Below are 24,921 nucleotides of genomic sequence, written 5' to 3'. Positions count from 1 at the left end.
AGCAGCATGGCCTCATGTCCTGTATAGTAATCCATTTGTGGAACACTGCATCATTTTTCTGACAGATGAATTAAGGTTCTGTGTGATTGCTCACCTTAGTGTACAGCGGAGCGGCTCGCACATCTACTGCCGGTGGTGTTTTCTTCTAGACCGAATGTTATGTAATGAGGTGTCAGTGCTCATGGTTCACACATGGGACCAAAATGAAGAATTTGGCACAGGTCCTCTCAGATCTTTAAGTAGAAGTTAGTAGGTCCTGTTGTTACAACGCACAGGCATGGCTCTTCCTGAAAACAGATTGTGTCTTTGACGAATGACACTTTTGGATCCAGCTGAATTAAAATGGCACTCTCTTTCTCGTCTAGCTTTCTCTGTCTCACGGTTTAATGATGCGTCAAAAAGCTGCTCTGAAGAGATGGATTTACAGAAAGAGAAATGATTTATTGAAGCAGTGATCTCTTTCCAATCAATAGCCATCACAAATTAGAAAAATAATTCATCTGAATTCACTTCCCACACATCTAAAGTTGTAAAGTTGTAAATGTTGAGCTTTCTCAAATTGAACATGTTATCAGGAGCGAACTATCAGCCCAGTAAACTGCAAGAAGTAGAAAATGAACAGACAAAAACCCTCCTCTCCTCTTTTAAAGGAATAAACATTTAAATAGCAGTGTCCACTCTACATGTTTCCTCCCGCCTGTTTCTTCTGTTTGGGTTTCTTCTTCTTCTTGTTGGCTGTTGTGCTCTCAGACTGCGGCTTGCTCTTCTTGGCCGGGTTTGGCTGAGAAGCCGCCGTGCCATCAGCCGGTCGTTTCTGTTTAGATTTCTTGTCATGTTTCTTTTTGGCTTGTCCTTTGTCTGCTCCTCTTTTGTTAGAGGAGGTGGAGTTGTCGTCTGCTGCGGCGGCTGGCTCTAAAACAGGCTTGTTGCGCTTTTTTCGCTTCTTTGTTTCGGGCAGAAAACCTTTCTTCTTCTTGGGTGGCTGCTGCGGCTGCTGCTGGTCGGCCTCCTTGTCAGCTTTTGTCTTTTCAACTTTGGGTTTCCTGTGAGGGTGAACATGAAGGAGAACACGAGGTCAACATAAGACTTCAAAACCATGAACAAAACCTTGTCAGACGTGAGTCTGTGAGTCATTCTAGGCCAAACTGAGATCTGTGAGGAGAGCGGATTCCACTGATCATTGTAGAGCAATAACAAATGAATGACTTGTTTTAAAGCTCCTGTGAGGAGTTCTTCTCCGGTTATGAAACAGACTTAAATTAATACTGATGTCGCATCATGACCTACAAAACCAAACCAAGACCATCATCGAGAGAACTGACTCATCCTATATAGTTATCTTAAAGGTCAGAAACCATTGGCAGGGTGGAGAGGTGCATTTCAACCAAGAGTTCCAGGGTCTTTTAGCCCCCAGAACTACTTTCCCCTGAACTAAAAGGTTCCTGTGCCCCCATTGTTGTCTGCGTTACAACCGTGGGCTGAAGTCCCGGGTAGATTGTGTAAATCAGACCAGTGACGTATGGAGGGAAAAAAAGTAAATGTACTACACCACCAGTATTAATTAAATTCTGAATTTCAAATCAAATCAACAAATCTAATATTCATGAATCAAACTGAAAATGTAACCTTAACCACGAGAGTGTTCTGTTTTTATTACAGTTAGTCTGGTTGGTAAATGTTTCTGTTTGTGTCCTTCGTTCAGTGTTGGAGAGGAACAACAAAGAAGGAAAAGCAACAGATTATCTCTTAGTCCGCCCAGTGTGGTGAGGTTTAAATCCACATCTCTGCAGGAGGAAGAAGCTCTCGCCGTTTGGCTTTGTCAAAATGCAAATCCCTCTAAACGGACAAATCTTTGGTTACGTGTTCTCATTACCACTGCAGAGCAGGCTGAGCTTTCAGTGTTTATCTGTTTGTCAACAGAGTAATGGAAAAAATATCTGTCCTGATTCTTCAGCAAACTCAGTGCAGAGGACTAGAACAGGCCTAAAAGAACCCCATTACATTCCTGGAGCGCTCACAAATGAGAAATAATTGACATGATCATAACAGTTTGGAGAAACTATGAGACACACTGTGGTAATCCTGGCAGATTTGCATATCATTGAGGACTTGATTATTTGTCTGGGCTGAGGGCTGCACTGTCTGGTTCATCATACTTTAGTCTGTGTTAAAAAAAAACCCACATCAATGAACAATGAACTCACAACTAACACAGTTTAGAGCATCTTTAGAAAGTCATGAACACAAGATCGTTTCACTGATAATGTCCTGCTCAACATTAAGCTAGGTCTGACTTTGTTTCTTATGAAGACTGTCCAAGCTGTACGTGCGATCCAGGCACCCTCAGTCATATGTTTTGGGCCTGTCTTAGCCTAGACCTTTTCTGGACCGAGATGTTTAATGAACCTCGGCACATAGACTGTGCCAAACCCTGTGACAGCCATATTCAGTTCTAGGTATGTTTTGTATAAGTTAAGAGCACGCTGTAGCACGCTGGTATATGTCGTAGTACGACGAGTATGCAGCGTGTGGATCCGGCACACACCTGCCATGAGCTGTAGATAAGTTCTGCGATGTTTGACACGCTCACACACGTAGAGCTGTGTGTCTGTGTGTGTGTGAGTGTGAGAGTGAGAAGCCTTGGAGCCCTCACTCAGTGTCAAACAGCAGAGCCTCTGAAACAGAAGCTGAAGCCAGCATGTCAGAGTCTGCTGGTGTTCAACGATAAAGCTGCTGTTGTTGAATTCAATGAAGTTCAAAATGTGATGTTTTTGAAAGCACTGCAGTCAATAAGTGTAACTTGTTGTAAAGAGCAGAGGCTGTGTTCCTGCTGGTTTCACTCCTCTGACACTCTCCACGCCTCGTTCTTACAAAGAGAGACTGCAGAGTTTTTAATAACACACACCTTTTTGAACCACCAATGAAGAGCATCTCATTTCAACACGTATACATCATCATTAACGAGGGACAGCCTTTTTACCCCATCTGCGTTATCACGCTGCACAAGTGGACTATAGTTGGGCAGAAGTTATGAATGCTGTAATTACACCAGGTATTTTGATACGTTGGGAAAACGCTGGCTACATCGTCATGGTGTGACAGGGCTGTAACCAGGCAGCAGTTGTGGCCTTCTCTTTACTTCCAGCATGGCCGCTCATCCTGCTTCGGTGGTAAAAAAAAAACGCCACTTTCCCACAAGTGTTGACTCTGAGACATTTTGAGCCACCTCAGGGTGGAGCAACTAAGATCCACGACCCAGGGCTCCCTCAATAAGTTTACGAAGATGTGGAAGCCATTTGCCATCTGCACTATATAGAAAGAACCCCTGACTATTGACTTCCACTTAATTCTATACAATTTGTGTTTGATTTCAATTTAATCCAAATATAACCCTCTCCTTTATTATTATTTTCTTTCTCAGTGATGCATTTTAAGCTACTCAGGTGTAGGCAAGTGTGAAAGGCCATTCTGTATTGTGTTCAGTATGTTCAACATTGTGCTTCTGTTAGGGATGTCAACAATTCAAACAAACATCATGTGGTCTCATATTTGGTTCAGCTATCAGGGAGGTGTTTAAAGTTTAAAGCATGTTTCATGTGAATCAGCTGACTGAAGGTGTTGCTCACAGTGGAGACGCTCAGCTGGGGGCTGCAGCTGAGTGACAGGTCTCCATGAGCGCTTTCTTTCTCCGCCTCCGGACTGATTATGACCCGATTATCCTCCCGGCTGACACCTGACCACGTTCACATGCTTATTTTTCTCAATAAGAACAAGCAGACACCCATCACAGTGGTGGCCATAGTGGAAGAAATATATTCCATGGAAAAACTGACGGAAAGCACGGACCCATGATCAACGCTGGAATAACTGGACTGATTACCAGAATAAAAAGACAGGTGGTGATAACTGCTGTGAGGAAAAGACTTCATAAAAAAAAAAAATACAGATATTGAGAAGGTGCCCCTTGCTATATTTATGTTTGTTTGTGTATTATTTGTTGTGCTTTATGTTTGTCAATATTGGATAAAAATAAATAAATAAGAACGAGTACACAGAAAACTGGACTCTGTGAGTCTGAAACATGTTTCTGTTCAGTTCCCTTGTTGAAGTCTGAGCCTTCACTTTATATGACTGTGTGTCTGCAGAGATTATGAGTCTGCTCCACACGTTGATATTCAGTGTTTTTAACATTTTAAACAACTCAATATGATCCATAGATATTCAATACTGTCAGTTATATACATTGTGTCATGAAGGAAATTTTGATTATAGGGAAAAAACACATTTGGCATTGTTTTTGAAGGCAAACGTTTATGTTTTTTTAATGATTAATAAATAATTGATCGTTAACATTTCCAAAGATCGATCATGGGAAATACTTGAATATTTGTATTACCTTTTAGACATATACAGACTCTAGGGATGTACATTTCAAGTAAGATTGTTTCTTGTGTCTCTGCAACAAGTGTCTGTGTTTGTCCATTAAATGTGTGCAAACAAAGGTAGATATACCTTAATCTGCAGAGCTGGAGTCACTGGGCAAATTAGAAGTATAACAAACATTATACTGTTAACTTGAAAATGCTGCCATATGAGGTGGACCCTCTCCTGTTATTTAATGACCTCTATGATCAACTGTTCACTGCTGCTGAAATATTAATATCATTTATGTTCAGATAAACTGAAATGACTGGTCTACTGTCAGATTTCTGAAGGGATTCTTAAACAACATACAACAAGACACATGGTTTCTTATGTGCATGCAAACACACTGCTCATTACCCCAAAGGCCCTCAATGTAAGAGATTCAGAGGTCGACATCAGAACAACTTACATGACTCCAAAGTGTTTCATCACAGCCCAGTACGTGTCCTCCAGCTTGCCAGTCTTGTTGAATGTAATGGCGCTGGTCAAAGACTGCAGGACGGTCTTAAGAGGCTCCAGGTCCACGGATAACTTCTACACAGAGCAGGAAGCAGAGACAGAGACGCTGAGTCTGCATTCAAAGAACCGCTCCCTGTCATGATCTCATCCTCATCAGCCCACCTACCTGCTGCTGAACATGTTTGACCAGGAACTGACAGAGCTCCAGAGTCTTCACCACCTTCTCCTTCACCACTTTGCTGTCCGTCTGCCCGACCTGCCGCAGACTCTGAGAGACGGAGACATTCACATTAGACTGCAGTTCAAGTTGGCCCGTCATGAAGCTGATTATGTATACGGGAGGCAGACACCCTCTCTACTTTTAAGAGAAGGCTTCAAACTTTCCTTTTTGATAAAGCTTATAGTTAGAGCTGGATCAGGCTTGGACCAGCTCTTAGTTATGCTGCTATAGGCTTAGACTGCCGGGGGAACTGGCGCACTGACACACTGGGAACCTATCTCACCCCTTCCCCCCCAACTCCCTCATCACATACTTTAACTCTCCCTGTCCCATTAAAGTTACTAACCATAGACCTTTCTGGAGTCCCTGAGCTCCCTTGTCTCGTAGGTTCCTCTGAGCTGCCGTAGACGTCCTCCTGCTGTGGACGTTCCAGACTCCAGCTGATACGGACGTGCTGGACTCCAGCAACAACAGCTACTACTACTCGTCTCATCGCTATCACCACTCTCTCTCTCTCTTATTCTCCTCTATCCCTTTTTCTAGACTCTGGTTCTGTTCGAAGTTTGTCCTCTCCGCTGTAACTAGCTAAATACTGTGAGGTGCAATGCTCATGGTGGATTAAGGTGGGGTCAGACTGAGTCTTACCCTGTCTTGGTGTTGGGTCTCTGTTCATAATTTGACATAGAGTGGTCTAGACCTGCTCTGTTTGTAAAAGAGTCTTGAGATAACGTTTGTTGTGATTTGGCGCTATACAAATAAAGATTGATTGATTGATTGATTGATTGATTGATTGATTGGTTGATTGGTTGATTGGTTGATTGATTGATTGATTGATTGATTGATTGATGTCTCTGCTCCAAAACTTGACATTTTACTGTTGTTTATTCAATTAGACTGACCTTCTGTGGCTGGCAGCACTTTTCTTTAAACCTCCCTTATTAGCATTTATAACAACCACAGTTAAAAATGTTCAAGCTGCTATAAGGATATTTTTTATATATATATTTAAGTGGTTATTAATGTACAGTACGCATCAACACTTGGTGCTTAAATTAGCTTAAAGTGTCCATCAGAGATATTATTAATCATATCAACATCATTTGTTGGGCAAGAAGTTCATGTTTCAATATCTACACACAATGACATTATCCCTGCTGTTGAGTTGAACTACAAGAACTGACTAAATAATGAAAACCCTGACATCATGTGAACGGACGTAGCTGCGCTGTGATGCACAGATGCACTGAATGTACTGACTTACCGCTGCTACCTGCCCTGCGACCTTTACACACATCTCTGTCCAAGGATCGCCGCTCAGCAGCTGCTGGACCTCCCTGCTCTGGATCGCCCGCAGCACCAGCACACATGCTTGGCCCTGAAACACACACAAACACACAGAGCAACATCGGTTAGCAGGAAGACTCACACACAGATGAAGGAGGAGAGAGAGCAGGTTATACACTGATACTGATGTCATGCATTTCTGTTTGAGTTGAGACAGTCTTTTTAATATTATTCATGTTTTCTTTAACCACTACTGTTGTTGTTGTTGTTGTTTCTTCCTGCCCTTCTGCTCTTAGTTCCCACCCATTCATATTTTTTCTAAACCTTCACCTCCAGAATTCTTTCTCTGCTTCACATCCACAATCACAGACACACATCAAACACACACACACCTACTGCACAAACTTACATAATACCAACAGACCTCACATGTTGACCATCTTTTTAGTTGATTCTTATAACAGTTTTATTTCACCTTACTTTATTTATTTATTTATTTATTATCTAGTTCAAATTGTAGTCACTTCCATTTTATTTTATTTATTTATTTTGAGTATAGCATCTTATTTTCTTGTAATGGTTTAATATTTTAGTGTTTTATTATCTTAGTAATGTATTTTATTTTGGTGAGTTTCATTTCCTGTGTTGAGTTTTAACATCTTATGTTTCCTCCAGTGTTTCCTCATTAAGTTATCATGAGAGCGTTCAGAAACTTCTTTTTTATTTTTCATTTTCGTTTTTATTTTATTTTTTTGTTTTATTTTTTATTGTCTTTATTATTGTTGTTGCATATATTTCGTTCTTGACTTTAGGATTGTGGGGTGGGTTTGGAGTCGGGGCTGGGGTTGGGATTAGGATGGGGGGGGTGTCCTTTTATTTTTATATGTATCTTTCTTTTTTTAATCTATTCTATTTGAAGTTGTTTTTATGTACAGCACTTTGTGTTACAATGTCATTGTATGAAAAGTGCGTTATAAATAAATGATCGTTGTGAAATCTGTGTCACCATTGTAGTTGTCTTTCTGTTATTGTGTTTGTGTCTTAGTTTGTCTTCAGTCTTATAAATAAAATCATAAAAACAGATTTTTTTCTCCGTTCTGTATCAATCCAAACACTGAGGTGTCTTTGAGAGGTTCTCATCTTCATCACCAGACCTGTGTTCCTGACTGTTCCTGTCGTTGTAAACTCTTTACCTGTTGATGCACTCTGACTCCAGACGTGATGTGCTGCACTGCTGCGTCCAACAGGTTCACACACAGAGCCTGGAAAAAACACACCACCTGCATTAGATACCATCAGTAGAGATGTGTTTCCTCGTTCACCTGAGGAGACGTGGGTCTGTACTCACGGGGAATCTGCTGAACAGGTCTGTGAACATCTGAGCGGTCAGGGGACTCTTCCTCTTGCCCATGAAGGAGCTCAGAGCGTCTCTGAAGAGAGCTGAGACGCGATCCACATCCATGTTACCCATGAACTTCAGCTACACACACAACACACAACACACACACACACACACACACACACACACACACACACACACACGCGTCACGAGAGAGACAAAACAACAACAGTGAAATAATGAAACAGAGATCCAGGTGTCCTCTGTGGTTTCAGGCTCTTTGTAGTATTCATGCTGGCTCTCTGTCACATTATGAAGTCTCTCAGGGACGCAGCCATCTTTGATTCTTTCAGTAACACCTGCTTCCCTCATATGATCATTCTTAATATCTGACTGAAGTCAAAGTAACAACGAGTTGCTGTTGAATTGTAGGAATGTGTTTTTTCGGATCTATGGGATGAAGGCCGGACTCTCAGATCAGAACAAGAGCTGCAACAGTTTACTGATCAGTCATCAGCTCCTCACATAAACGCTTTTAAAACTGATTCTAAAAACAGATCAGTTATCATAAAAAAACCCACTCTGGACCAGAGAGGACTAACTCATTCAGGGCTGACCCAGTACAATACAGACACAGACCTGGACTCTGTCTGGTGCAGAGCTGAGAGATGAAATACAAGTCTCCTACAATGCTCTTAATTTAACCCCAGCTCTGTGTTGACCAAACATGAGCCCTTAAAATGTCTTACTTGGCCCACGTTGAATTCATTCAGGGTCAAGATGTAAGAAAAGAACTAGACTGATTGATTTCTTGATTCCAGATGTGAATGACTGCAGAGATGAAAGTGCATCAGGTGTGTTCAAACATACGTCAGCTGCTGCAGCTTTGTTGTCCTCCTTGTTCTCAGCAGGCGGAGCTCCTCGCAGCACTTTCACCACGTACAGAGACGCGCTGCAAAGACAGCGTTAACATCAATCAAATATCAAACATACAATTCCTCCACTCACCATGATATGATCAGAACAATCAGGTACTTATTTTGTGTTTATCAGAAACAGACTTTTCTGTCAGAATCATAAAACATGATAAGAATATAAACCTGACTTTGCTCAAAGACGTTGAAATGTGTTTGTTCAAGTGTGTTTAGAGAGGTTTTACTTCTGGGTTATGATGAATATATCACATATATGACCATTTTGTTAACCTTTGATCTCACCTGGGTCTCACCATCGTACATTAAATAGATTTTACATATTACCAATTTAAAGCAAATAGAACATGTTCCCAAACTAACATTACCAGTCATGTGTCATGCTTTTATTTTATTTTTCTGAAATGTATCTTAATTTATTTTGCTTTTATTTTCTGATATAACTCTGATTTTATTTTATTGATTTTAATGTAATTATTTAATTGTATTAATTTATTTAATTGATTATTTAATTTAATTTTTCTGATATTTATCTGATTTTATTTTATTGATTCTATTGTGATTATTTTATTTAATTTTTCTGATATTTATCTGATCTAATTTTATTTCTTTGACTTTTATTGATCTTATGCTGATACTTAAATTTTTCTGATTTTACTTTGTTTCTGATATTTATCATAATCTATGTGATTGATTTATGTTATTTATTTTCCTATAATGGTTTTATTTTATTTTTCTGATATTTACCTGATTTTATTTTATTTGTTATTGTACTTTATCTATTTTACTTTATTGATATTATTGTAATGATTTTATTATCATAATTTATTTGTAATTATTTCACATCACTTTCCTCTCTCTTGTTTTAGCCTTGTATCATTTCACCTGTTGCTGTTGTTTTCTGTCTCTCTGTTCTTTGAAGCACTTTGTGCTGCTTGCTTGAATGTATGAAAGGTGATATATAAACAAAGAGGAGTTGAGTTGAGTCTATTAGTGATGTTTTGAAATAAAACTCAGCTTTGTCCCAAATGGGAACAACAAAGATTGATGAAATGTCTTCTTTCAGACGTGTCAGTAGTTAAGGTGTGATCAGCCTCATGTTGTGATCAGTAAACTGTACCTGAAGTAATAAAGGCAGACAGAGGAGTCGGGCAGCTTCTGGGCTTTGGTCATCAGTTTGTCCAGCAGGTCGTGGAGCTCCCCCTGTCTGTCATCAACAGTCCTGCAGTAAACCTTAGACCTGCACAGCTGGTTTCTGAAGATACACACAGTTAAGAAACATGTAAATGTATATGTAGAGAAAGAACAAGTTCACTCTTGTATCATCAAACACTAAGGATGCTGGATGAGACCGGCTGCATGAGAGACTGTTAGAAGATCTGAGAGGGTTAGTTTGTACTTTCAGAGCCATAGATCAGCGAGAGGAGAACATCACATTCCTCTGGGCAGAGAGCTCATAATGTGTGTGGTTATCTCAAAGCTCTGGATCCTTTCAAATCAGCTGAATAAATTCTGTTCTGTTCAAACTGATTTATTTGGAGGCAGCAGCCAGCCATGAGGACATACTCAGAGTTTAAATTGAAAGAATGTAAAATAAGATGAATAAAGACATTTTGGAAGGGCTGCTTCAAAAAAAGTACATGACCATGTGAACAAATAAAAGCCTCTACAGATGGAGACAGCAGACCATCCCTCAGAGACCGGCACAGATGTTGAGTCTGAAGTGAACACCAGGTACCTGAAGATATCTGCAGCTCTGCGGAGGAAGTCCTGCTCCTGCTGGTTGCTGTCTGAGCTCATCCCTCTGTCGATAATGTTAAGAAGAGGCTCCACCAGACCCAGCACGAGAGGACTGCCGGCCTGCCGGGCCACGAACACCTCAACCAGGTCCAACACCTACAGCACAGGGAGGGAGACCGGGTCAGGTAGGTGGTTCTGGTGTTCTGTGTTTGTGTCTTTCTACAGCTCACTCTGCATCATATCAGTCCAATCACACTTTAAGTAAGAGATGAAATAAGACATAATCACATCACAACAGGTTTCAGTGAGAGTACCTTGATCTTAAAGTCCCGGACCAGCATCTTCTCTTTCTGTAGCTTTGCCTTTTCGTCCTTCTTGGCCTGATTCTTCTTCTTCTGCTCCGTAAATAAAGCAGCCAGACCTTCATCCAACTTCATCATGGCATCATCATCCAGGTCTTCATCACTGCTGGCGTCCTCCTCTTTGGCCTAAACACACAACACAGCAGAGGACTTGAAGTAACTCTGTTGTATCTTAGTGTCGCTCTAAACGCTGAGCTCAAAGCGCTGACGTACTGAAGCCTGAAAAACCTACCAGAGCGTTCTGCTGCTGCAGGACCTTCATCAGCTCCAAACGGAAGCTTTGGTCCACCTCTGCCTCTGCCATGCCCTCATCCTCCTCATCCTCCATTGCTTCATCATCATCATCGTCATCATCATCATCGTCGTCGTCCTTGTCTTCATCATCGTCTGATCCGTCAGACTCGTCCTCCTGACAGATGACATATTTTAGAGAACAGAAAGCAGACGCTGATGAAAAGGTGTGAGCAAGTGAGAGACAGACTGACCTCCATCTCTTCATCTTCATCCTCATCCTCATCTGTTTTCTTCTTCTGGGTTTTGTTGTCATCAGTGACGACCACAGCGCCATCATCTTCATCTCTCTCTGGGTCCAGGACCTACAACGGAGCCAAAACACACATTACAATAACTGACAGAGGTCTTACTGCATCCTACACGACCCCACTGACTCAGAGAACCATCAGAGTCCCTGATCTGCTGAGGCTGGCAGAGAGCTGAAGCTGCTGTCAGAACACAAGATGTGTCAGGTTTCTGGCAGAGGTGGTGCTGGCAGCAGAATGATTGCCTTTTTACACCTGAGAGCAGACAGACGAGTACCTGAAGCTTCACAAATGTTAGTAATGAGCAACCAAGCACAAACTGATGAAGTCCCAGGATCCACTGAAAGATCCAGAAAATGTTAAAACTAGAAACAGGAAAATCTTTTACAAGAACCGTGTGTGTTAAAGATCACAGGTTTACCCCAACACGGTCTCAGCAGATGTGTGTCTAACATGAGTCTGGTCCTGCTGGAGGTTTCTGCCTGTTAAAGGAAGTTTGTCCTTGCCACTGTAACTTGCTAAATGCTGCAAAGTGCTCTGCTCATGGTGGATTAAGATGAGATCAGACTGAGTCCTGTCTGTAAGATGGGACTGGATCTGATCCTGTCTTGATGTTGGGTCTTTGTTAATAATAGAACATAGAGTGGTCTAGACCGGCTCTGTTAGGAAAGAGACTGAGGAGAACATTTGTTAGGATTTTGTGTTATATAGATAAAGATTGATTGTTCTTGAAATCCTGAGTCAAGTCTGAAGTTTTTAATAACACACGTTAAAACAGACTGATCTTCACTGTTAGAAAGTGAACATCGTCCACATATATGTTACTTACATCGAGGATGGCAGTGAGAGCTGGAGCAGTCACATGGGGGCAGATGGAGGAGAAGACCGTCTTGCAGACCTGTCTGATGAGTCGGCTCGGCTGGGACAGCAGGGACAACAAGATGTCCACCATGACCTCCACCCACTCCGGCTCCTCCTCCTCTGGCTGCTCTGTAGCTGCAAAAACATTCACACTCTATAACACACTGTCTATTCCTCCATTTTACTGCTGAATGCTAAATCCTATTTATGATGGAGTGTTTGTGGCTCTTTCATTCTGGGCAGGGATTGTTCTCTAGGTCTGACAGGACGAAAGAGGCCTCACCTTGCTTCTTCTTCTTCTTCTTCTTGGCCTTCTTCTCCTGAGCTTTGTCCATGCAGCTCTGCAGGTCCTTCATGATGTCCAGCAGCTCTTCAGGGGCCTTCAGGAGAAAATGCATTTAGGACTGTGATCAGGCATGTACCTTCAGCCTCTGAAGAAAGCCTTGTGCCAAGTGTTTGTGATGTTAGTCATATAAACCAGTGAAATATTAGTCCTTTGGTCCTTTACTCTGAATTTGAGATGTGCTGCCTTTATACACTTTTTGAACACTTTGAAACTCAGACCAAGCCCTCTACTGACACCAAAAGGAGCCTGCACTGCTGCATTAAGACCAGACCAGCTCCGTATAAGGGGTCCAGAGGTGCTTACCTTAAAGAGATGCATGCCGACCAACAGGAAGAGCTGCTGGAACGCGGTGCTCTCTGCAGTCGGGCCTTTCTTTGCCTTCTTCCTCAGGCTCGACACAGACTCCAGCATGCTGCAAGAACACAGATGTAGAATCTCTTAGAACCGTGTTCACACCTCCTCCAGTCCTACTAATTAAACAGATCCACGTGTAGCAGCAGCGGGGTGTGAGAATGCACAAACATTAACAGCTGTCACATTTTAACAATGCATACATTTGTTTCACTTGTAAATAAACAGCTTTAAAAACACTTTGGTGAGAAGACAGAGAGATACTGTGATCTCGCCTCCAGACCAGAATCTGGTGCCCTACCTGTCCCAGGCCTGTCTCTGCTCGGGGGTGAACGGTTTGCTGCTCTGGACCTGTTTCGGTTGGCTCAGCAGGACTTGAGCATACTGGACCAGGTGGTAGATCCACATGGTGCCATCCGCGGTTACACCCAGCGCCCGCTTGTGGTTAATTGCCGCTCCCTCGGCTGAGTCCTCGTTCACAGGGAGGTGGTGCATGGACAGAAGAAGACTGGAGGGTGGAAGGACACAGACAGGAGGAGGTCATTACAGTCGCTCTTAGACACAATAAAGTAAGAACATAGAGCATTAATAGAAACGAAGAGGGAATAAAATAAGAAATAAATACTCAATAAAAATAAACAATACATCAAAAATAAGTACAGAAGCACAGGATAGTGTGGTGTAAGATATCTAAATAAGCCCTGAGAATGAAAAGTAATACAAGGATATTAAAACAGTGAGGATATTGCACAGTGTGTAGATTGAGAACTTACAGGAGCACACGGACAGTTTGTACCTTTATCCATGTGCTCCAATGAGAATCTCCTTTACTTCCTAACATCATGAGTCCCCTCCTGAACCGCACTGGATGTGCTAAGCTAAATCAACTCATATCAAGCTGAAGCACAGCAGATGGTAACTAAAGGCAGCTGTTTCACTCAGGCTGTGGTGTGGAGATTGTTCTGTCTTTCTGGAGAAGCCTCATGACATCAGCTATACTTCAGTGGTTTTCTGAAGACATGAAGGGTACAGTTTCCTGACTGAAAGCTGAGACACCAAATTCAGATTGCTGTAAGAGTGTTTTTAAAAAGAATTGGTGCATAGTGTGTACAGCATGCTTGGTGTCCTGTGTGTGTATACAGTATGTGGGATGATGTGCACCTTTGTTGTGAGGTTGGGTGGGTGCTTATTGCTCATCATTATGTTTTATTGTATTCTTGTACAGACCGTGACAACAAATGTCCTTATTAAGGACAAATAGAGATCTATCTATCCATCCATCCATCCATCAACTAGGGATGTAAATTTCAAGTATTTTCCGTGATCAATCTTTGGAAATATTAAAGATCCATTATCGATTAATCAATTAAAAAAACCTAAATGTTTTCCATGTCAAAAACAATGCCATATGTGTGACACAATGTATATAACTGACAGTATTAAACAGCTACAGATCATATTGAGGTGTTTAAAATGTTAAACACGATGAATATCAACGTGTGGAGCAGACTCATAATCTCTGCAGACATACAGTCATAAAGTGAAGGCTCAGACTTCAACAAGGGAACTGAACAGAAACATGTTTCAGACTCACAGTGTCCAGTTTTCTGTCTACTCGTTCTTATTGAGAAAAATAAGCATGTGAACGTGGTCAGGTGTCAGCCAGGAGCGCAACTGGGTCAGAATCAGTCCGCTGTGAGCAACACCTTCAGTCAGCTGATTCACATGAAACATGCTTTAAACTTCAAACACCTCCCTGATAGCTGAACCAAATATGAGACCACATGATGTTTGTTCCACGTGATAGAAAATCCAAACAACAAAATGTGTTCCAGTAAGTTCTTAACAATCAATTAATCCATACTCCATTCATTGTTGAGATCCCTAATTGGGGCATGGACTACGTCAAACTAGCCCCCAACTGAAGCCTTTTTAAAAATATATAAATTTGACTTCTAGCAGTATTTAAGAAATGATCGACTTTCAAACCCTCCATGGTTGCTGATCTGTGGAAGAATTTGTTCAAATAGATTTGCATGAGTAATACAAATCCTTTAGCTACAATGGTACAGAGGCTGCAGTGTCTGTGGCTTTGGTCTTGCTGCATGTCTTCCCCTGCTCTTCACTGCACATGTTCTCTGTGCCTCTCTCCTCAGCTGTACAATCTAACAAACGGTTGGTCTTAAGTTCTTGTATCCTGCACTCTGGTAGTTCACTAAGCCTCTCAAAATGTCTGTGACATCATTTACCCGCAATAGTACTGCTGATGAACGAGACACCTGTCTCCAGCCTGTCAGAATAATAACTTTTCTAATTATCATGTTTTTCTTGATGAACTCTTTGCGTCACCACAGAACAGAAATAAACACATCAGTAGCTTTCATCTGCTGCATGAACTGCAGTCAGTCTTAATAATAATAATAATAATAATAATAATAATAATAATAATAATAATAATAATATAACTTTAGTTGTAATCACTTTTCAATTCAAGTAACAAAGAGCTTCACAAAAACAGTAAAAATAGACGATAAAAGCAGAGAGGTAAAATGTTAAAAAATGGAATAAACTCAAAATTAAAGCTTTATAATAAAGGGTTCTTAAAGTAAAGGCCCTGTCGCCTTTAAGTTTCAGTCTTGACCTTGGAACAGCCAGCAGAGCACTGCCAGAGGATCTCAGACTTGGTCCTGGTTCATGGGGGGATAAAAGATCATAAATATAAGGAGGGGCGCGTTCATGTTGGGCCTTGAACGTGATTTGAAGTATCTTAGCTAATGTAAAGATGCTTAAATTGGGCTGCCGTGGGAACATGTTTTAGTTCTGGTGAAAAGCTGAGCTGCTGCGTTCTGTACGGTCTGAAGGCGGTGGATGGATTTCTGGTTGAGTCAGGTGTAGAGTGAATTACAGCAGTCAAGGCGGGATGAAATAAAAGCATGAATGAGTTTTTCTAACCCTCTGAATGAAATGATGGACTCTGCCTTTGGGATATTTCTGATTTCAGTCATAGCTGTTGATGACCCCACGTGGGTCTTGGCTCAACTTGATGTATATTGAGTGTTCGTATTCCACATTTCAGTCAGTGTTTGTGACTTCCTGTTGGCCACAGGTGATCTTCACTATTCAAAGTTATTTAAGTGCTGAAAAATGTCGGTCAACAGTAATAATACATAATAACACACCTCTTTTATATGCAAAGGGATAAGTGAGCTGTCGTGTGCAATGTGATATTCTAACGGTGGTGTTAAGGACAAACAGAGAAGTTTGATAACTCACCCAAAGAAAGAACTGACGAGCATCGCTCTGGTCCTGTCGTCCAGAGGGGCAGAGAGCTTCCCCTCCGTCTCGGGGATGTCTGCCGAGGCTTTCTTTGCGCTGAAGAACGCGTGGAAAAAGACGAATCTGGAAACCAAACACAACACCAGCGGATGACCCTCTCTTCATCGAACGTGGAGACTCTAACTGTCCTGAAGTACAGGGACTCTCTTACCTGGCCACGCCCATGATGAGATCCTCCTGCCTCTTCACTTGGTGGTTGTCTACGATGGAAGTGAGGCGAGCGACAATCCACTTCCTCAGACGGAAAATAGAGCTCTCTTTTCTGAGGAGACAGAAAGTCAACAGTTGTGTTTGTGTAGGTTTGACACCTGTGTCATCATGATCTGGATCCACAGAGAGGAGAATCTCACACAGATGAACATGCTGGTAAACCAGGTGAATACACTCACTGTCCTTCCTGGTTGTCCTTCTGCTTGCGGGTGCTGAAGTCCAGCAGTTTGTCCAGCTGAGGGTGTAGAAACATCTTCTTCAGCCAGTCCACGTAGTCCTGCAGAGCTGCAGGCTGAAGGTGCTGCACCACCCTCCACACTGACGGCACCACGGGGTAACCCTGGTTGGTCAGCGAGGAGAAGCTCACCATCGCCGCCAGCTGTTTGTCAGGATCCTGACAGCCCTGCAGGAAGTCTGACACGTAGACATCCATCTCTGGGGCCAGTTTGAAGCGGTCTGGTTTCTGTGAGGGGAACATGAGGGAGGAGTTACAGATACAAAAATCAGCTTTTTAAGAACATCCTTCATCCACATCCAGAGCTCAGAGCGCCTGAGTTCATCATGGCGGCAGAGCATCAGCTGGTGTTCGATATGAACTGGTTGGGAGCTCTTACCTGAGCAGACACCACGTGCTCTCCGTAGTGCATCATCACATCTCCACCCAAAACCTCCTTCAGCTGTTCTACGGACAGATGAGGCAGAGCAGCTCCCAGCAGACGGAAGCCCAGGTAACTGAACACAGACAGGTGAACACCAGAGGAGCGTGTCAGCACAGTGTATTCAAGTCAAACCAGCACAGGATGATGGTGGAGAGGAGCTCCCATTAAGAAGGAATGCCTTTGTGTATTAACCAATATAATGCTGTATAATATAATAAATGATGATTCTTTCAAACAAACAGACCCTGAATGTTGGGTTTAGTGTGTGTTCACTCACTGAGTGGGCCCCGCTGGCTCCTTAAACATGCCGTTAATGATGGCGTTATTCCAGAAGAGCTTGAAGCTGTCTTCCTTCAGAGAGAGCTTCAGGAGGTCCAGGACCACCGCAGGGAGCACACACTCCTTCTTCACTGAGCGCGCTGCCATTTTCAACACCTCTGTCAACCTGTCAGAGAACGTCATTACACACGACTCCATTTCTCACACAACTCCATTTCTCACACTGCGGCTGTTAATGAGCTGATGTAGCGAGGAAAAGAAAGTACTGTTTTTACATGATTCAAGGCTGTGCTGATGACAGGCACACCAGCTCATTAGCAGCTAACACGGTCTACCTAACATGATTAAGATGATGTGATAAAAGAAGGGGAAACAGAAACAAAGACAAATACAGTTGAAGTCGATCACAGTGTCCATACTTTGGGATGTTGTCAGCGTTGATGATGGTCGTCGAGCCCAGCAGCTTCTTCAGTTTCTTGGGTTTGAGGGTTTGTGGGAAGCGCTGCAGAGCCACCAACAGCAGCTGCAGCTGCTCCGGAGTACTGAACGCTGATGCCAGGTCGGTCTGCAGGGCGCTAAAGAGGACCTCTTCAAACACGTCCTCTGGGATCTGACGGGGAGGCGACACACGTCCAGTTAGAGAAGTTTGAATGTGTTCGGTGACTTTACAGAAATAAAATACATCTCTCAGACTTTATGAAACATCAAATCTCAGTCATGAGCTTAAAGCTGGTGTGGATGTGTTTCAGTTATGAAGCTTTGGCCTCTGTGTCAGACTCAATGAAAAACGTAACAGAGCAGCAGTCACCTCACTGAGGATGTCCATCATGGTCTTAGTGGGCAAGTCTTTCACGTGTTGTCTGTGCTGGCTGAGGCTCTGGAGGAGCTGCACACATCCCAAGACCACCTGCGGTTCCTGCAGAGACAAAAACACGACATATCACTACAGCTCACCTCACACACAACCACTCTTACATTCATTACAGGATGAAGCTGCATTCTCAGATGCATCAAAAATGCACCTTCAGGGGCAGAGATAAACCTCAGAGCCCTTATGCACCATCAAAACAGGGACTTTGTTTTAAGGAAAAACCACTCAGGTGTCCACAGGCTTAAAGTGTTATTCCCTTATATATCCACAAGAAGAACTTACGGTATTACATTATGAATGTGACATTTAATCAATTTATAAAATAAAGGACTGATGCTGTTAAAAGGCAAAACTATGACCCTGTCTATTATGTTAAATCCAAAACCAGCAAAAGAGCTAGTTTGAGGCTTCAGCAGTTGAGTCGTATAAATCAATTTAGTATCCTCTTTTTAGTGCAAAGTCCCTTTTGATGTACATTAGACTCATTTTGTGGACTCATGTGTGTTGTGCTATTAGTGGCTACTTCAGCCATTAGGCTAAAACTGAGATGAGGAGCAGAGTTAAGAGGTCAGGTGAGCTCAGTCCTCTGTAACCCCTACAGAATGAGTCCATTTGAAGAGGAGAGCTTGAAGTCCTCAGCCCCAACAAACACCAACTCATAAGACTCTACTCAGTTCCTCCTGGACTCACAAACACCTTCATACAACCTGTTCCACACTACCAGTCCAAAGTTTGGAAACACCTTCTCATTGAAGGGTTTGTATTTATTGTAATGATTGTAAACACTGTAGATTAATACTAAAGACATCAAAACTATGAAAGAACATATATGGAATTATAGAATGAACCAAAAAGTGTTAAACAAAGCAGAATCTGTTTTATATTTTAGATTCTGTAAAGTAGCCCCCTTTTTCCTTCATGACAGCTTTGCACACTCTTGGTATTCTCTCAGTCTGCTTCATGAAGTGGTCTCCTGGAATGGTTTCTAATGAACATGAGCCTTGTCAAGAGTTCATTTGTAGAATGACTTGCCTTCTTAATGTGTTTGAGACCATCAGTTGTGTTGTTCAGAGGTAGGGTTAGTACACAATGGATAGTCCTATTTGACTACTGTTGTAATCCAGATTATGGCAAAACCAGATTATTTCATAGTTTTGATGTCTTCAGTATTAATCTACAATGTTGAAAATAATTAAAATAAATAAAAACCATTGAAGGAGAAGGTGTGTCCAAACTTTTGACTGGTAGTGTATATAACAGGACTTCCCAAAGGTGTAACAGACTTTGTGTTAAAACCATGAGCTGCGGTGGGACGGCTTACTTTAGGGAGGCGGCTGGACTGCTGCAGGGCGAGGACGCCGAACATGTTTCCAAACAAAGCATTTCTGAAAAGTTTCTGAAAACAAGAGAACAACGTCACGCTCAGATTCACAGAGACCATCGTTCAGATTAAGAGACCATCATTCTGTGAAGCCAACAGAGAAAACATCGAACACACACCTTCTTCACAGTCTGCAAATTGTGCTTTTCTTTGATTCTGTCGAGTACACTCTGCAGAGAGACGTCTTCAAAGGCACCAAGCACCTGAAAAACAAAAAGCAAAAACACAGCTTATAACATTACACTAAAACCAACACATTTTAAAGGTGACATATCATACAAAATCGACTTTTTAATTGTTCTCTACCTGAAATATGTTTCCCTGGCATGTCTACAAACCCCCCGAGAATGAAAAAAATCCATTCTGCCCCTGTTCTGATTTCTCCACCTTTCTGTAAATGTGTGTGAAACCAGCCGTTTCAGACTTCAGTGTTTTTGTTACGTCACAACAATATCCGGTCTGTCACGGAGTCAGAGCTCGGAGCTTGTTCAGCCCATAGACTGTATAAAATAATACTGAATCCCTCCTCCGTTTTTCATTCCCTGCACACATGTGTGCTAACAAGGAGCTTAGGAGGGAGGCATGCTAGTTGTAGGCTGTCTTAATAAACACAAAGGTCGGTTTTACTCCCCACGTCTGCAGATTTGAAGATCTAGTGGATGATTTTTATTTGTCATGGAGAAGTGCTGGCGCTAATTAGCATAGCTACATGCTCGTAACTGTAGCTGTGTACCAAGACACACGTTGACATACTGACAAATAAAACAACAAGAAACACTAAATCTGTGACCAATGGTTCAGAAAGGTCCTGCTGCAGGCGCCTCTCCGTCAGGATCAGATTCTGGATCAGATTCAGAGGGTTGAAGTAACGCGATCTCTGAGCAGCCGTGTATATTCAGCCAACATGTAAACATTAGATCAACGTGCTGGAGAGCCGAGGCACATCCACTTCCTGAGGGGGCGTGGTCAGAGAGAAAACAGAGTGTTCTGAGGAGGACTGAAGAAGGGGTTTACAGGCATGTCAAAATCTGATTTTTTGAGCATAAACTTTAAAGACATGTTTTGGGGACCTCTTAGACCAATATATATTGATGAAAAAAGTGTGATATGTCACCTTTAATCAGAATGTGATAATCTCTCTTTTTATCTGGTTGGATTTCAGACATATAGTGACTTATTACTTAGTTTGGAATTAAGTTCATGACTTCCGCTCCTATGCTGTCGTGGCCAAAGTCCACATCTTCATGACTGAAGTCGGAGTATAGATCCTCCTGGTCAAACATTCCTCCAATACAAGTGAAAGTTGTTCAGTCAGATTCTGACTTGAGTTAAAGTCCTGGAGTACTTGATTTTAAAAATACTGAAGTATTCAAAGTACTTTTTAAAATATCTCTAAATGTATTTTCACAAAGCATGAGGTCGGTCAAGAATGCATGGGTGAACATTCTGCTCCGTTCTGTTTATCTAGAAAACATGATTTCATATGTAAAAAGTCTACCATGAAATCTAAACTAAGTTACTACAAGCACAGACAAGTTTACAATGTTCCTCTGGAATCAAAGCAGTGTGTTAGCTCCAGACCTCCACATGCTTTCTCAGGTTAGATGCTGATGTTTTGGAGGCTGTGATGAAGTTTGTGTGGTAAACAGATCAGAGATTTACAACAATACAAACAATCCTTCTTTATTTCTAAAAGCTCAAACGTGGGTTTAAAATATGGCCGTGGTGCTCAGGTAGAGAATCATCATCCTTCTCAGTCATAGCCATCATCACCACGACTAAATGAACAACTGATCTGAAGAACGTTTGATCTACGCTCAACCCAGGTACGGCTACACCACTGAGACAAACCAAACACAAGAACACCAACAGTTTACGGTCTTTGGGATCTGATTTCAGAAAAGAAGACTCATCAGCTGACTTCAAAGATGAAGTAGAGAGTAACTAGAGCACTGATAGAAATGTAGAGGAGTCAGAAGGATGAGATTTGTCTTTACATGGAATCAAAGTAAGAAGTTCCCCCCCAAAAAATAACGCTCAAGTAAAGAACAGATACTCAAACCATGAACTTAAGTACATTTACTTTGTTACTGTCCAACACGGCTCTGATGTCAGCACTTAAATCGTGAATTTATGACATAAATCAGAAGCTTAGCTGAGCATGAAGAGGAAACAGGGTGAAACTGCTCACCTGTCCTCCAGTAAACCACCTCTCCTTTAAGTTCAGAAGTGAACACATTTCATCTTTATACTCAACTCAAATACAAACTGCAGAATAAAAACAACCAGTCATGTTTTACACCACTTATTCTTGTTTAACACTTCTCTTAGAGGAGTCACAGCCATGATAATAACTATAAGGTGACACTTCAGTGCTCTTACCTGTCCCAGAGCCAGGCTGAATCCAGGTCTTGCAGCCTCACGTGTGTGTGCCAGACCATCCACCAGCCTCTTGAAGGTGTATTCCAGCTCATCTGCCTGCATTAGTGAACACAACATGAATCATAAACAATGATTCCCACTGTACACTGAACACATCTACAACATGTCATTCTAATAGGTATCACATTCAGCCACAGTCATGGTCCATGACATCACTTCATGATTTAATACTCTGAGCTGTAGTAGAGTTTAGATATGAGGATACAGTGGTAGAAGTAGTTTGTGCACAACAATGAAGATACAAAAAGAAAGGAGGATGAAAAACATCTTGAACCATATTTATATATAACAAAAATCAGAACATTAAATTTTAACTTCCCCTAATAATGGTGTCTGTGTCCTTCCCCCCTTGCTTTTTATCATGTACACAGACAGCTGTAAGGTTACCAAAGAGAGCAGCTATCTGGTAAAGTTCTCAGATGAAACAGCTCTGCTGTCTCTTCTTCAGGGTTCTGAGCCAGTCCATGGAGATACTTTATCAATGTTTGTTAAATGGTGTGATGATAACTTTCTTTACCTTAATGTCCAAAAAACTAAAGAACTGGTGATAGACTTTAGAAGGACTGGCCAGAGGCCTTCACCTGAAGCCTTCACCTGAAGCCAGCATCATTCATGGTGAAGATGTAAGAATTGTTGAATCTTCTAAGGATCTCTGAACTGTGTTCGACTCTGAATTTCAGTTTGTTCAGAACACAGAGCCGATAGTTAAACGTAATCAACAAAGGATTCACTTGCTGGGGAAGCTGAACTCTTTTAGTCTTTCGGAGGACATCCTATCTTGTTTTTATCTTTCTTTCATTGAAAGTCTTTTAACATTTTCCTTCACTTGCTGGTTGAATGGATTGTCTGTAAAGGACAGGAACAGTCTGAATCAGATAGTTAAAGTCTTCTCCAAGATTGGAGTCCAGCTGAAGGACTTGAGCTCCCTCTGGAAGAAATGTGTGGTCCAGAAAGTCAGAGGAATAATAGATCAGGCTGGCCACATTCTCTCCTCTGACTTTTCTCTTATGCCCTCTGGGTGGCGCTGTCATGCACCTCCAAGGAAAACAAATAGATACTTGAACTCATTCATCCCTTCAGCTATCAGCCTGCTAAATGCTGAGAGGTAAACTGGAACTGATTTGAGGCTTATGCTATATTTGGAGTCTCAGGTGTGTCTTACTTCTTAATTCCTCTTTGACATTGTATTTATTGTATTTAATGTATTTATTGCTGATCCTGCTGATCTGTTGGCACTGACATGTGAATGTGCTTTTGTATATGCTGCTGTGAATGTAGCATTTGTTTGTTTTTGTTCCCTAATTATTTAGACTGTTTCATTCAGGCAGGGTAAACTGTAAACAGAATTGCCCTTCTGGGATTAATAAAGTTGTCTGAACTGAACTGATTTGTTGAATTCACTGTTTTGAGTGCAGAGAGATGTCAGAGGTTTATAATGACTCAACATGAAGTAGATAACAGTAGTAGTATAATTGCATACTGCTGAGACAGAAAGCTTATGTGTAGCCTCATATATTAATGTTAAACTTTCACAATGTCGACCGACAACACAAACATATTACAATAAATGTGACAACAACAGTTACTGTAATGTTCACACATTTAAAATAACTTAATACTTCATCAATGATTTAACAAACTGATCATGACCTTTATAATAAGAATGTATGGTCCACATCCTGAGGCAGGAAACATATCTCCATGTATACAGCACTGTTACACATGTTTATTACTCTGACATGACTCAGTGAAATCAATCCTTTCACATGTTATTATTCAACTTTATTATACTTGTCTGCCAAAACTTCAAAACAGGATTTTAGTTCTGCTAAACTGTAGATAATATATGCCCATGATAACCTGTACATTGTGTGTAGCGGTCTAATTCCCCGATCAACACCATAGTAACAGTTCTGAACTAAAGGCCAGAGACTAGGATCAATAAGAGTAGTAATTAGTTTATCCGAACCGTTCCTGAAACCATGCTGGGTTCACATGCAGCCCCTCAGTGTCAGAGATCTGCTCACCTTGTTATTAGTTTTCAGGTACTGGATAAGGTCTTCTATCGCCTTCAGCCGGACCTCCTGATCCGGTTTAGCCACGTCCCAGAAGAAGTCGAGGAAGACTCGGTTCTGTTGGAGGATCCCGGTCGGCCGGACCGGCTGCGCTGCTTTCACTGAGACTTCCACCATCTCTACAGACATCTCAGACCAGCAGCAGCACTGATCCCATGCTGCTCCAGGAGAAAAACGTGCCTCAGCGAACAGCGACTACTTCCGGGTCAACACTTCCGGTTATTTTATAAACTCAAAACTTTATTGAACAAACTGAAAAACGCAAACAGCGAATTAAAGTCGTTTTTACAACAATACTACTACAACTACTATATGATACTAATGCACCTACAACTTATCAGTTTACGAAGAAATTATTTAATAATAATAATAATTATTATTATCATTATCATAGCGCTGATAATAATATTAATAATAATAATAATAATAATAATTATTATTATTATTATTATTATTATTATTATTATTATTATTATTATCATCTTTTGGAAGAATAATTTTCTGTTGACTGTTAATTTCTAATTTTTCTCTGAATATGTTAAATAATCTTAATTTCCTTTTCTGTAGTTCTACTCTAAACAGATTGATTGATTTCACTACTTCATTAATTATTTAAAGGAAAAACATATTTACATATATTTACTCCCTTTTTGTGTGTGGTGAGAATACACTCCTGTTGTTTCTGCATTGAAGACATGTATGTCCTGATCATATATTGTGGCAGCAGATCAGAAAAATGAATGATTGTAGGATATAAAAATAATTCCAGATTCAAAGTGATTACTAAAGATGAATATCTTCTTGTTTTGA

The 24,921-nt window shown here is 41.4% G+C and overlaps 1 protein-coding gene across 1 annotated transcript; it reads right to left on the bottom strand.

Moving 5' to 3' along the window:
• Positions 1–420: 420 nt before the first annotated feature.
• On the bottom strand, positions 421–24,322 carry mybbp1a (MYB binding protein (P160) 1a). Its single transcript, XM_034683499.1, has 27 exons — positions 24,064–24,322; positions 21,977–22,072; positions 19,714–19,797; positions 19,535–19,609; positions 18,151–18,258; positions 17,762–17,952; positions 17,341–17,508; positions 17,019–17,136; positions 16,584–16,867; positions 16,346–16,456; positions 16,132–16,257; positions 13,160–13,366; positions 12,811–12,919; positions 12,445–12,541; positions 12,130–12,296; positions 11,247–11,357; positions 10,994–11,170; positions 10,714–10,887; positions 10,398–10,555; positions 9,780–9,914; positions 8,598–8,679; positions 7,737–7,868; positions 7,582–7,650; positions 6,366–6,479; positions 5,051–5,152; positions 4,835–4,959; positions 421–1,043 (listed from the first exon to the last, which is right to left on the bottom strand). The coding sequence occupies exons 1-27, from the start codon at positions 24,238–24,240 to the stop codon at positions 680–682; spliced, it is 3,861 nt and encodes a 1,286-aa protein (XP_034539390.1). The 5' UTR covers positions 24,241–24,322; the 3' UTR covers positions 421–679.
• Between the last annotated feature and the right edge of the window lie 599 nt (positions 24,323–24,921).

Source organism: Notolabrus celidotus, chromosome 5 (genome assembly GCF_009762535.1).
Source record: "Notolabrus celidotus isolate fNotCel1 chromosome 5, fNotCel1.pri, whole genome shotgun sequence".
In the NCBI taxonomy this organism is placed as follows: Eukaryota; Metazoa; Chordata; class Actinopteri; order Labriformes; family Labridae; genus Notolabrus; species Notolabrus celidotus.
The sequence above is the reverse complement of the archived record's forward strand: the minus strand, read 5'-3'. Positions and strand labels throughout refer to the sequence as shown.

Bases quoted from the DNA above. Each gene is read 5' to 3' on its own strand.
- mybbp1a (XM_034683499.1), bottom strand. From the start codon at position 24,240: ATGTCTGTAGAGATGGTGGAAGTCTCAGTGAAAGCAGCGCAGCCGGTC. The intron at 12,542-12,810 runs GTAAGCACCTCT...TTTCTCCTGAAG, and splicing joins TCGGCATGCATCTCTTTAAG to GCCCCTGAAGAGCTGCTGGA. The intron at 11,358-12,129 runs GTAAGTAACATA...GCTCCGTTGTAG, and splicing joins CTCTCACTGCCATCCTCGAT to GTCCTGGACCCAGAGAGAGA.